We start from the raw sequence: 12,952 nt of genomic DNA, 5'->3' as shown, positions 1-12,952 counted from the left end.
GGACACGGTGAATCTACTGATGTTTGGTTGTACCCTTAGTCCGGCCTCCTTCATTGTCATACCATGGACAAGAACATGGTCAATCACAGTAGCTCTGATTTACAGTTTTTTCTGAATGCTTAAACCCTAACTGTGATTCCTGTAGCACAATCTCTAAAACTATTCAGACTTATAGCAAAACCACTCACTGAGTTTGCAAAACTAAAAGCACAAAAACTGCTTTGCACTCAGTTTGCAATTTTGTAACACACACTTTGCAAAACTGTAGGCACAATTCACTGCACAACACTCAATTACCAAATTTCCAACACACTCCTAGCAAAAGTATACACATGTATGGCTATCATTAACACTAATTTGCCAACTGTCTGGCACACTTTCACATGTGAAAACTTCTTTAGATAATTAGTTCACTTTGCAATCAGCCTAAGCACTATAATACAGGTAAGCTGTGTGTGCGGAGTACAATGGAGGGAGCAGGAAGAGTGAGAAGTAGAGGAGGCCGAGGAAGAGGACGTGGAGGTGAAGAAGTAGGATGAAGAGGACGACAAGGACAAGGAGGAGCAAGAGGAAGACGAGGAGGGGGGAGAGGAAGATGAGGAGGGGGGAGAGGAAGGGTAGGAAGAGTAAGAAATAGAATTGCTGATGACATCAGAGCTACAATAGTGGACCATGTAATCAACCGTGGAATGACCCTGAGGGTAGCTGGCCAACGGGTCCAGCCTAACTCGAGCCGCTACACTGTAGCAAGCACCATAAGGACATCTTGAAATGAGAATCAGTGAGTACAGTCACTTCGCACAAAGATTTGTAGCACTGCCATATGCCAATGAGAAACACACCAATACCATTGATGTAAAAATACTGAAATTGTTACTTTACAGAATTGCTAGATGACCAGATGCTGGGGGCAGAGGAAGCATGTTCACTGCAGACCAAGTAACCCATATAGTCATTATGGCGATTGCAAATAATCCTATACTTGGAAATAAACACTTGTGTTTGTTTTGATGTGTTTGAATAAACACCAGTACTTGAAGTTTGGATCCCTCTATGCTTATGGATCTATGACAGCAGTATGAGCTCAAACTGACATAGCCTACCTTGTGCACAGAGAAAGCAAAAGCCAGATGTGTTTTGTATTCATACCATCAGTGTGCAGTTGGCGCATTGTGTGCTTAGTAGATGATGGCTTGTGTGTACTGTTTGATACGGAAACACCATTTTTACGAAGGTGTGAAGAGTTAATCTAGCTGTGTTCGCTTTTGCAAGAGAACTACAATGTTTTGATTATTGGGTGACAGGTTTTCTTATTTGTGTGAAGAGTTTTGCAAAATTAGCCAATAGTTACAAAAAATGTGCTTAAGCAATCAGAAAAAACTGTAATCTGATATCACATCATTAGCCACAAGTGTGATAAATTTTGAGTTGTTGTGTTCAACTGGTAAATGGACTGGTTCTTATATAGCGCTTTTCTACTCTGTCTGAGCACTCAAAGCGCTTTATACTACTAATTCATTCACCCAAACACACAAGCACTTTTTTCTGAGCTAAGTAGTCTACCATTCACACTCCGATGGATGCATCGGAGTTAGCATCCCTAGGCAAGATGCTAACACCATGTGGCAAAGGAGAGCAACATGGTGTTAGCATCTTGCCTAGGGATATTTGGCATGCAGACTGGGATCGAACCACCAACCTTCTGGTTAGTGTCTGACCTGCTCTGCCACCTGAGCTACAGTGTTTGACTTTTTCCACCTGTGCTCACCATTATGCAACACAGGTGCATCACAATGACAATGTGTTGACAAGATGTGTCTAAACAGATGAAAAGTGCTTATGGTTTTGCCAAAAGAGTGACTGATTCAATAAGTGGGTTCAGGCAATAGGGTTTAGTGTTTTAGCAATCGAGAAAAACTGTAAGTTACTTGCAAATTCAAAATAGTGCAGTACCCACTGAAGGTCAAGCTTTGTGCACAGTTGTCGAATGACACAGGAGAGATTTTGAAGCCTGAAGCTGCAGTAATTGCTTCTTAGTCCAGAGTCAGTCAGTGTTATTACAAACAATCTTGCATCCCATTTTAAAACAAATTTAATGGTGTTTTGACTTATTTATTGTTATTATTAATCAGTGATGATTTTTTACTGTGGTAAAAACAACAGGAAAGGTGATTTACCTGTATGACCTCTTCAGCATCATTGAACAAAGAAAGTAGCTCTTAGTGAGAGGAGAAATTCTGTCTGTCATATTGGAAACATATAAGAAAACATTTACATAGCATTTTCAGTGGGAGAAACATTTCTCAACTGAAAACGTTACAACCAGATGAACAGATTGGCTTACCTGGATGATTAAACATGCTTCAAGACATTTACGCAAAAGTAATTTTAGCATTTTCACAAGGAATTCTCATGGAGCCACATCTTCTCTCTCTCAGGAATACTGTGTTGTTTTGGTGGAAATGAAGGAAAGACTGCTGTGAAAGCAAAAGAGAGAGCAGATGTCACCCTACAGACAGGAGAAAGTCCAAGTAATGCCAAGATAATATGGACTTTTGGAGCCGAAAATCCAAACATGCGACTTGCCACCATAAAGAAGAGAGTGGTGAAGAGTGACTATGATGTGCGTTTTAAAGACAGACTGCAGCTGGACAGTCAGACTGGAGCTTTGACCATCACACAGCTCAGCGTCCAGGACTCAGGCATCTACAAGTGGCAGGCCATCAGCGACACCATCTTATGGAAGCAGTTTAACCTGACTGTTTATTGTAAGTACATCCGCTCACTCGCGTCACTAGACCTTGAAAACAATTTAATAAAAAGGCAACATTTTTTTCCCACACTGATTCATGAAAAGATGCACAACAACTCCTTACTGCTGCTCTGTTTAGATACATTAGCCTCCATCTCACCTCATTTCTAGCATTCTCCTCTGTTACAAAGGCCCTCTGCATGTCCTCCTTCACTACATTCATGAACCTTCTGGTAAATGGACTGATTCTTATACAGCGCTTTTCTACTCTCCCTGTATACAACATGCCTCATTCACCCATGCACTTCCAAACACAAGTGCAAACTAAACTACCTTCACACACATTCATACTCCAATGAACACATCGGAGGGCAACTTGGGGTTAGTATCTTGCCAGGGATATGCAGACTGGGGAAGCCAGGGATCGAACCACCAACCTTCTAATTAGTAGCTGACCTGCTCTACCACCTGAGCCACAGCCATGTGCTCGTCCTCTTTTCCTCATACCACACAGCTTCAAATCCTCTTTTTGTTAGTGCCTGATAGGTTTGTAGCTTGTACCTATCCGCTGGAACGTTGAAGACAATATAGTTACACTGCAAAGCAAGACACAAGCAGGCTGGTTTTACTCATGCATGAGGGAAAGCTGGCTGGAGCCGAGTGTCGTTCCACCACTTGACCTCCGTCAGACTCTCAGCCAGGCTCCCCATAGCACTCCTTTTATTGTGGTTACATGAATATGCATAGGGTCATTAACATATGACATCTTACATAGGTATACATGTGAACAAAGAATACTGTGTGTGTGTGTGTGTGTGTGTGTGTGTGTGTGTGGTGTCCAGATGTGACCCTGTGAAGACTCCCCAAAGCTGGTGCCAGGAGTCTAGCGGTCCATCTGAACAAAAGGCTCTTATACTTAAACAGATATACGTGTGCTTGCTATACCATAAATCAATAAGAAAAGATACGAACTCTCCTAGGAGGTGTGATCTACGCCGGAACACTCTGTAGAGGGAGTGAACGCACTCCCCCTTCATGCTACACAGAGCTGTTACAGACCTCCTAGGATGAGACATTCTTTCAATCTACAAATGGTTATACACTTCTAAGCATATGTGGGTAAATGTTTCTAAGCATAAATGACAATCAACAATACAAATCTAACATTTCCCCCCTTATTGACCTTTATGCTAGAAAAATTCCCAGTTATGAATACCTCATGACTGACAGTTTTAATGCAAACATTTTTATACTCAGCATATGTCAAATCACCCTAAATTACTGTAAAAGTACACAGTTTAACAAATGTATTAGCAGTTATCCCATTCCTCATTAATCTCATCCAATGGCAACCTGCATCCTACAAGCAAACAAAGAAATTGTTAATTTAATAGTGAAAATAAGAAAGTAACATTTTCAAAAACATCTCAGCTTGGTGATGCTTCCTCCGGGTGTGCAAATCACATGTCTCTCTGCAGGGTGGTTTGAGCTCTGCAGGGCGTCATGAATGTCTCTTCCAGTTGTTTCCATCATTGTCCATAGGACCAGAGTCCAAATGTATGTAGAATAAACATTCAAACATACCAGTTAGTTTTGTTGTTTGTCAACATGGGTCTCAGCTATTTCCAAAGCTGCAGACCTCATAGGAAACTGCTGTTATCACCACCATCCTTAGACTCCCTCTGCGTTGTCGATGGAGCTTGGCACGCTCCCCTCATCCTTCAGGTGCCCGTCTGTTGTCCACAATCTCCTCTGTTGGCCTCTGGAAACCCCCCGTGGCACAGCTCTCAGTCCAACGCAGTTTCATGGTCCTTGCTGTGGCTCCAAAGTCTGATCTCATGATGGGCCCCAACCAGCTCGACCTTTGACCTCAACCACTGCCTGGGCTGTCAGCTATGCCTGGAATGGTTCTTGCTTCTCACTGGCCTCTTAAGATTTCTCAGGAGATTACTGCTGCACCTGTATTTCCTTGCTAGGAGGGAAAACTTCTATTTGGAGAGCATGTCAACAATCATCAAACAACATTCTTTAGTTCAGTGAACTTCACTTATAGGCCATCAAAGCCTCATCTGAACATGGATGCACCACTTGCATAGGTTTAATACCTGTAAATAAACTGTTAATCACACAAATCACTGCAACAATAATAGAAAACATTGTTTAATAAAAAACATTGTTAATCCTTGGACCCCTCCTCTTGACGCATGGACACACCCATGCGTCAACTCACCAAACCTGGATTCCTGTCTTAAAGAAAAAGATTAGCTAGATCATATCCCAGGCAACATCAGGGCATCTCCTCCCCAGGAGCAGCACCACCCTGGACCTATAATCCTGCAACAAAAATGCTAGTGTGTTTTGCATATTAAGTTTGCTTAACACCGGGCTCTCCCAGGAGCCTGCATACACACCATCATGGCCTGGAAAACAAGATCTGGAAGTGAAATCAAACTACATACCTGTAAACAATTGTATCATAAGAACAAGAAGCATTCAACATCAGCAAGACAAGTGTCATGTGCAGGTTTTCTCAAATCAGTAAACTACAATTATTTTCATAAGTCGCCTCAGACATGGATCATCCCATGTACTCAGTCAACATTAACGTAATCAGTGACTGCTCTTAAGCAAAGTCACTCCACTCATATATTATTTATGGGCTCAAGAGTGGCCAGCAAATGAGCCCATATTAACTATTCCATAACACCGCATCTCTTATTTGTTTGTCTCATGTCACTTGTCCGCTTCTGCTGAATCTTGTACATGCAGTCTCAAAAAACAAACATTAGCAACACACATTGATTATCCTGGTGGGCAGGCGTCGGCCAACCACATTCCAGAGGTGCCATAAAAACACCATAAAATCAACCATCCATTGCTGTGGAAAATATGTTATTCATATTGAAGGAAACGGTTTCCAGGGCCTACTCCGTGGATCGGCTTCCTCCGAGGCGTGGACGTCTATCAGCAGAGAATGTACCTTCACCTATCAGCAGAGAATGTCCCTTAGTCTGTAACACAGTCAAATATATTCTCAAGTAATATTCAAGCATGCCATTCAGCGTGTTAGTACGAGCAGCTCGGGAGCAGCTTGGGAGAACAAGAAAACAGAGACTGCTTTAGATTGTCTTCCCAAAGTGACTCAACTTTATTCACAAGTACAACAGTTTATATAGAGGGTAAAATTCATGAGACAGCAGATTTATCAGTTTAAACCAGTACAGAACAAGATAAGGCAGCGTCTTCCTGCCCTTGGGTGAAGAAGCATCCTTTGTGTAGTGTATCAGTTCAGCTACAATTGTGATTATCTCAGCGACATATTTTCAAGGCACAAAACGAAGAGTTCTTTCATTAGTGAAATCTGAAACAAACCATTTGGCCTTCAACAGGCGTCTAAAAGATTAAGAAACTAATGTAGCTGAGGGAGTGATCTCTGTGGTATTTCAACCTTGTTGAATGACAGAGTTTTCCTGTATAATGTCACTATAAAACAATATCCAGTAAATGCTCCCATGGTACTAAAATACCTAACACATATCATCAAAGTAACCGTCACATTTTCCCAAAAACACAATGTAACAGCATCACTACTCATAACCGGTAAACACAGTTTTCCTCACACATAAACCCAGAAATCCTGTAGTAGGAAAAAACATCAACCAGTTGTCCTGGTATAAATCGCATCATCAATTCACATGAAGAACTGGCATGCTGTAAGAAAAGAAAATGCAAATATTAGCGCTTGCGCAGGCGTATGCATACTTTGTCACAGCTCCCTCTGTGAGCAACACAAGCCTATGAATAACACACCTGATAAATGCACAGACACAGAAAATGGCATTTAAAAGGTTAAATCATCATGCAACCTCGAGTGTTGCTGTCATCTTTCTGCTCCTGTAAAAGGAAACACATGGGTTCATCTGCACCTTTGTCAGGTGGGGGTTAACTTCACACAATCATGTTCAGTCAGTCAGTCAGTTATTTTAAAATTCTTACTCATTCAGTCAGTGGTTCCTTCTTTTGCTAATTGTGGAAATTATCATCGCATTCGTTTCCACGCTCAGCAAAACAACGTTATTTCAAAAAGAAAAATAATTTAGACTGGATTTCCTCGTTGAATCCTTTTTGGGGGGGACTCTCATTTCCTAATTGTCCCAAATAAGTGGCTTTCTCCTGAACCCATTTTAAATGTGGAGAAACTCACTTGCAACAATTTTCTTGACGATGTGTAACGCTTTTAATTCCCGACTTGCAGATCTGCTCAAAGAAAAGAAATTCACAAGCAAAATCAGTGCTTGTTCAAAAATGAAAAATAAAAAATAACAGAGATTATCAAACCAAACTCTCAGTGCACTGTGAAAGTATCAAAATAAAAAGGCCTTGTTAAGTCATGACACAAACTCCTCATCATCTTCACAACAGGAGAAGAATCATCAGCTAGATTCACTCCAAACCAACCATCAACTGCACAACACACAACATAACCCTAATGTCATATTAGCTATGAGTTTAATCACCCGGTCTGTGCTCTTCACTCATTTAAGCCACAGATCTATTTTATTCAATTTTTCCTTTTTCCCTTCATCATAAAACATGTGACATGCTGTCATGCACTTCACAAAAGACGTTTGTTCTGACGTATTCAGAGTTGTGTATCTAAATACAGGATTCACTCGCACATCAAAACAGGAAACTCAGTGTTTTAGAGTCTCCACTCTAACAAACTCCAACACATCCCATTCACTCGTGCTAGAATTCAGTCACCTTTCATTAATCTAAAAACCAATCAACTAATTTGCATATCAGCTATTAACCCACTAAGTTGACAGGACAACAGAAATGCATGTTCAAAATGTTATCACTAAAAGAGAATTTCCCTCATACAGTAAATTACTTGTGCTGCATCAATCAAGCAGGAAGCTTCTCCCAATTTACTATATTAATAACTAAATTTATTGTCTGATCACTGGTTGGTCAAACCAGGATCTTTTTTCCCACAAAAGTTAAACTGTTGTCCTGCAACCTAGAGAGTCAATTTTTTTTATTGGATAAATTCAGTATTTGATAACAAGTGTCTGCTAAATTGACACTATTTTAACACTGATGAAAGATAACAAGCATGTCTGTGGAGCTGCATCTCCAACAGAGCATGTTCTGTGCTATGAGTTCCACTGGTCTTTGCATCACACGAGGTGACTTGGACAAGATGATAAACAGACTCACGCTTAAAATGTCTAATCTTCATGAGTTATTTTGTGTTTGTATTAGTAGGGTTAAGGCATGTTCTGTGTGATTTTGTATATGTTTGTATATGTTTCAGACTCCTTCACAATTTTCCAACTTAAGCAGTCAGTTTTCTTTTTCCCCAGGTTTGCTAACCCAAATTTTGATTTCCCACATTAAATAATTCCTATGTGTTCTCACCTAGTCTTCTCACTCTGTCCTCTCACTCTTTTGTCCTCTCCCACTTCAACAGTCCCGGCAGTTCTCCTTCAGCTTTGTCCTGTGTTCCACTGTCTCTTCTTGCCATTTTACTCCACAGGTGGCAAATGTCAAACTCCAACTGTTCAGTTCTCCTCAAACGTTTTCTTCACATGCACAGTGAAGTTTCAGCTTGTTGTAGACACAGTGCCATTCATCCGATCAGTCAGGATGATGGGTTTGCTCTTCTTCTCTGATGCTGTTTGTCCACATTGCTGCTGCTTTACTGGGACTCTTTGCTCAGGACTTGCTGCTGTCTTTATCTGCCATGTTATTGCTCTTTGGAGCTGCATTCCTTGTCTTCAGGGAGGAGTGAGCACTTGCTTGTGAGGTTGAGAGACACATACACATTGCGCTGTAATAAGTCAGCCAGAAACTTGGCCTGCACGTTTCCAATGATGTTAAACTATAACTTTCTTCCGACCGCTGCATGTGGAAAATTGATTCAGGTCTGCTTTTCACCTGAAAGTGACAAACTAAGACATTTCATTATTATCATCGCTGCTTAATCAACACACATCTCTCTCTCTCTCTCTCTGTCTGTGTTTGTGTGAACAGTCCTTTCTTAAAAGCATAAAATGACATTGTAGTTGTTTTTCGGCTGATCAACACGAAACCTTTTTCCCATGATTATTTTTCTTCGTCTACAATGTAATTTTTGTCTCTTTTTCACTCTTTTTTTTTTCCCGTTACAATAGCTGGTGACCTGCAGAATCACCGCTCTCACTCACAATCAAAGGCAATTACTTTTGCACAGTGCACAAAAACACTGTGATGTCAGACACATTCACACTCACTTTTTCATCTGCATAAATAAATCACGTGGCTGGTGATATGTGCCATGGTAATCCATAAGCATGATCACACGTTTATTTAATTATTTTCGACCCAACAAAACAAATAAACAAAAACATGATGCTGATGTTATGAACACTCTACACACAAGTCAAGATGCAGGAAAACTGCTCACGGAAACGCTGCACACTCCCTGTTTCCCCCTCTTTGAGTAGTTCCCAGACAGCTCTTGATCTGATAATGTGTAGCTTGCTCATCAGCTCAGAAAAAAAACTGCAACGCAACATCACACAGTAGTTGCATGCTCTGCCCACAGAGCTGTGTTGTTCATATTCAACACAGCTCCTCCATCATGTACTTTTAGATGTTTCATACAGGGTTCAGCATATTAGTTGTTTTCACAGGTGTGCTCCATATCTCAACAATGGCTCATAACAAGACGACAGTCTTTCACACAGGTCAAGTGCCTCTATGCACTTCATTAGTTTAAATATTTACCTATATCACTTCACCTCACATGTCATTGTACTGAATTTAAGCAACCACAAGCTTAATGTAGATTACTTTTAACAACTATCCACCTCAATTACATCTATGGTCTGGCACACAGGCTGCTGTCGATCAGGGCAAGCTAAAGAATAAACATTGTGTCAGCAAGGGGTGGGGGGAAAGCCATTCACCAGAGCATATCTTAAGTGCTGCTGATGTGGGCTGGCCTTCTCCACAGCTCTCCAAGGCTGGTGTGTTTTCTGAAAACTTCTAACATTTGAATCTCTTCCATTTATAAGCCTGCGATTAACCGCACGGCTCAGGTCCGCGTGACCGCGCTCGCGTGAACCCGCGCAGCTGTGAAGCCGTCGCTCTCTCTCTTTTTTACATAAATACTTTGTGCTGCCAGGAGCAAAGTCCAGCACAAACGTCTGTCTCCCTCCGACTCACTCTTGGTTGCTTAGAAACCCATGATAACAACAACAGTCGGTGTCACAGACCACATGTTCTGCAACGCACACACTCACACAACAACAACAACAACAACGACGACGACAATGACAACAACACAAAATAGGCCTATTGTCCAGCACAATCTGGACCCCGCGGAACTTCTCAACACCCCACTGAGCGGTGGAGAACTCACTACAGTACCCCACACAGCGGTCTGTATTTCGCCCCACTAAGACGGCGAACAAAAAAAAGTTCGAACTGCGCAACTCTGCGACTTAATGCTTCTGTACAAAAAACCCCACTGAGCGGCTTTGTACATCGCCCCACTTAGATGGCGAATTTTAGCCCCACTGAGCGGCCACGGACAACGCCCCACTGAGCGGCGAAGACGTACAGTTATAGAGTTGGACTCTAAACTTACTTGGTGTTGCTTAGCGTGTAATATCAGCCTCGAATCCCGCCGATCGCCATTCATCGAGGAGAAAGGACAGACAGCGAATCCACAGGAACTTCCTGGCTGACGTCAGTCTTTCCGCGTGCCTCTTCTCCCCCCGGTGAATGTCGACTCCAGGGATCCGGCTCGAAGGACCAATTAATGATAGGTTTGTAGCTTGTACCTATCCGCTGGAACGTTGAAGACAATATAGTTACACTGCAAAGCAAGACACAAGCAGGCTGGTTTTACTCATGCATGAGGGAAAGCTGGCTGGAGCCGAGTGTCGTTCCACCACTTGACCTCCGTCAGACTCTCAGCCAGGCTCCCCATAGCACTCCTTTTATTGTGGTTACATGAATATGCATAGGGTCATTAACATATGACATCTTACATAGGTATACATGTGAACAAAGAATACTGTGTGTGTGTGTGTGTGTGTGTGTGTGTGTGGTGTCCAGATGTGACCCTGTGAAGACTCCCCAAAGCTGGTGCCAGGAGTCTAGCGGTCCATCTGAACAAAAGGCTCTTATACTTAAACAGATATACGTGTGCTTGCTATACCATAAATCAATAAGAAAAGATACGACCTCTCCTAGGAGGTGTGATCTACGCCGGAACACTCTGTAGAGGGAGTGAACGCACTCCCCCTTCATGCTACACAGAGCTGTTACAGACCTCCTAGGATGAGACATTCTTTCAATCTACAAATGGTTATACACTTCTAAGCATATGTGGGTAAATGTTTCTAAGCATAAATGACAATCAACAATACAAATCTAACAGTGCCTGTCTCCGAACCATGCATCATAGCAGGTCTCATTCCCCTTTCACTCTTGCTGTTACCATTCTTTCACAAATCAGTCGGAGACTTGCCTCCACCCATTCCACCATGCCTGCACTCTCTTCTTCACCTCTCTTGTGCATTCACAGTTCCTTTACATTCCTGTTACTTAAACTCATCTACCTTTGCTATCTCTACTCCTCGAACTTTCACTTTTCCAACTGTGTCCTTCTCATTCACACACATGCTTCCACTGAATTTTTTTCCCTTTCCCCTCCGCTTGTCCTTTAATGGCACCAGCGAGACAGCACAGCAGTAAGGCAGCACAGCAGTAAGGCAGCACAGCAGCGAGGCGTCTGGCAGGAGAACGAACAATAGTCTTTTTTAAGGCTACTGCAGAAGGAGATATTCCCCGCTAGCTCACCCAAGCTTGCTCTCTGGCACAGCTACAAGCCACGTGAGCTCATAGCCCCTCCCGCTAGGATGTACTACCACAGTCGACTGTCGTAAAGCAGCCGCAAACCAATAGCAAGTAAAAAAAAACTCAAAATCATTGAAGAACATTTTATAACACCCAATATAGATATATACATATATACTGAATATCACACAATATCAGATAACCAAATTAACACTGGGTTACATCCACCCCTGCTTAAAGTGTGACGTCCCCGTCACTATCACCCGACAGAGATTGCACTAACCCAGCAATCTGTTGTTGTAATGACAGGAAAAAGTTATTGAGCAATGCAAGTGTCATCGGCAGCCGTGGCTCTCTACCAAACATCAGAAGGAAGGGCGCTTCTCCAGTTGCGTCATGTTTTGTACAGTTATAAGCATGTACAAGGGGGCGAACATACTTCCTCCACTCCTCTTCTTTTTTTTTCCTTTTCCTCCAGTTGCTCTCTGGTACAAGCATCCAGTGCTGTGGGAGGGTGCCAGAAGGCCTGCCGTTACCGTCAACTACCTCCTGCAGCAACGTCTGGAGTCTGCGCAAGTAATCAGATTCCTTTTCTCCACTATTCTGATGAGTCTCTAGGTACTGGATATACAGCTCTTCACCTCCAGTGACATTGCCATAAGCCTTGTCGAGCTCATCGAGGTAGTCTTTTGGTGGTGCTTGAGACCCAATAGAAAGGGCTACATTCAAAGCAGGGCTAGCCAAGCTATCGAGGAAAACACGGCGCTGCTGCCCTTCGGAAAGGGTAGAGTCATTTAGTACCTGTTTAGCTCTAAGTCGCCATACCCTGTACTCTACCTCATTAGGGGGTTTTGGAGAATTTCCTGAAAATGAGCGGAGCTCAAAAGCAGAGGGAGTATGCATGGGCGAGTCATGTTTTACAATGTGCTCCACGATAACTCTCTGAACCTCCGCTGGCACAGGATCAACAAGCAGGGAGTCCGCATCAAGTGCCTGTTTAGCCTTGGGCACATGGCCATCATCACAGGCAGCAGTTGACCTGGGACCGGGTGTGGACTGAGTTTTAACTCCCAAGGTAGGAGTTGAGGTAGCTAACCCCTTATATGTATCATTTTTCCCACACATGTGGCTCACTGCAGCCTGATTTAAAGTCATGGGGCTCACATTATATGCTAATGCCAGTTCGTTCACTTGTTCTCTGAAACTAGCAGTCACATCATCAATTGCTCGAGCAAGGGGGACCACATCATGCACCAGGTGAAAACTGTCAGGTCCCTGAGGACAGTACTCATCTATCTGAATAACCTCCCAACACTCCCCATCTGCTGAATGTTCTCCATCTAA

General features: G+C 42.6%; 1 protein-coding gene across 1 annotated transcript in view; it reads left to right on the top strand.

Annotated features, from left to right (window-relative positions):
- Window positions 1-12,952, top strand: part of LOC146629837 (CD48 antigen-like) — a 34,269-nt gene that overhangs the window by 18,668 nt on the left and 2,649 nt on the right. The window contains exon 2 of the mRNA XM_085355419.1: window positions 2,439-2,768. Coding sequence (XP_085211545.1) covers window positions 2,439-2,768 — 330 coding nt within the window. The remainder of the gene's footprint in view (window positions 1-2,438; window positions 2,769-12,952) is intronic.

Source organism: Diplotaxodon limnothrissa, linkage group LG6, assembly GCF_057381915.1.
Source record: "Diplotaxodon limnothrissa isolate DT_005_m linkage group LG6, D_limnothrissa_male_GT1.1, whole genome shotgun sequence".
NCBI classification, from domain to species: Eukaryota; Metazoa; Chordata; class Actinopteri; order Cichliformes; family Cichlidae; genus Diplotaxodon; species Diplotaxodon limnothrissa.
Note: the sequence above shows the minus strand (reverse complement) of the source record. Positions and strands in the feature narration are given on the sequence as shown.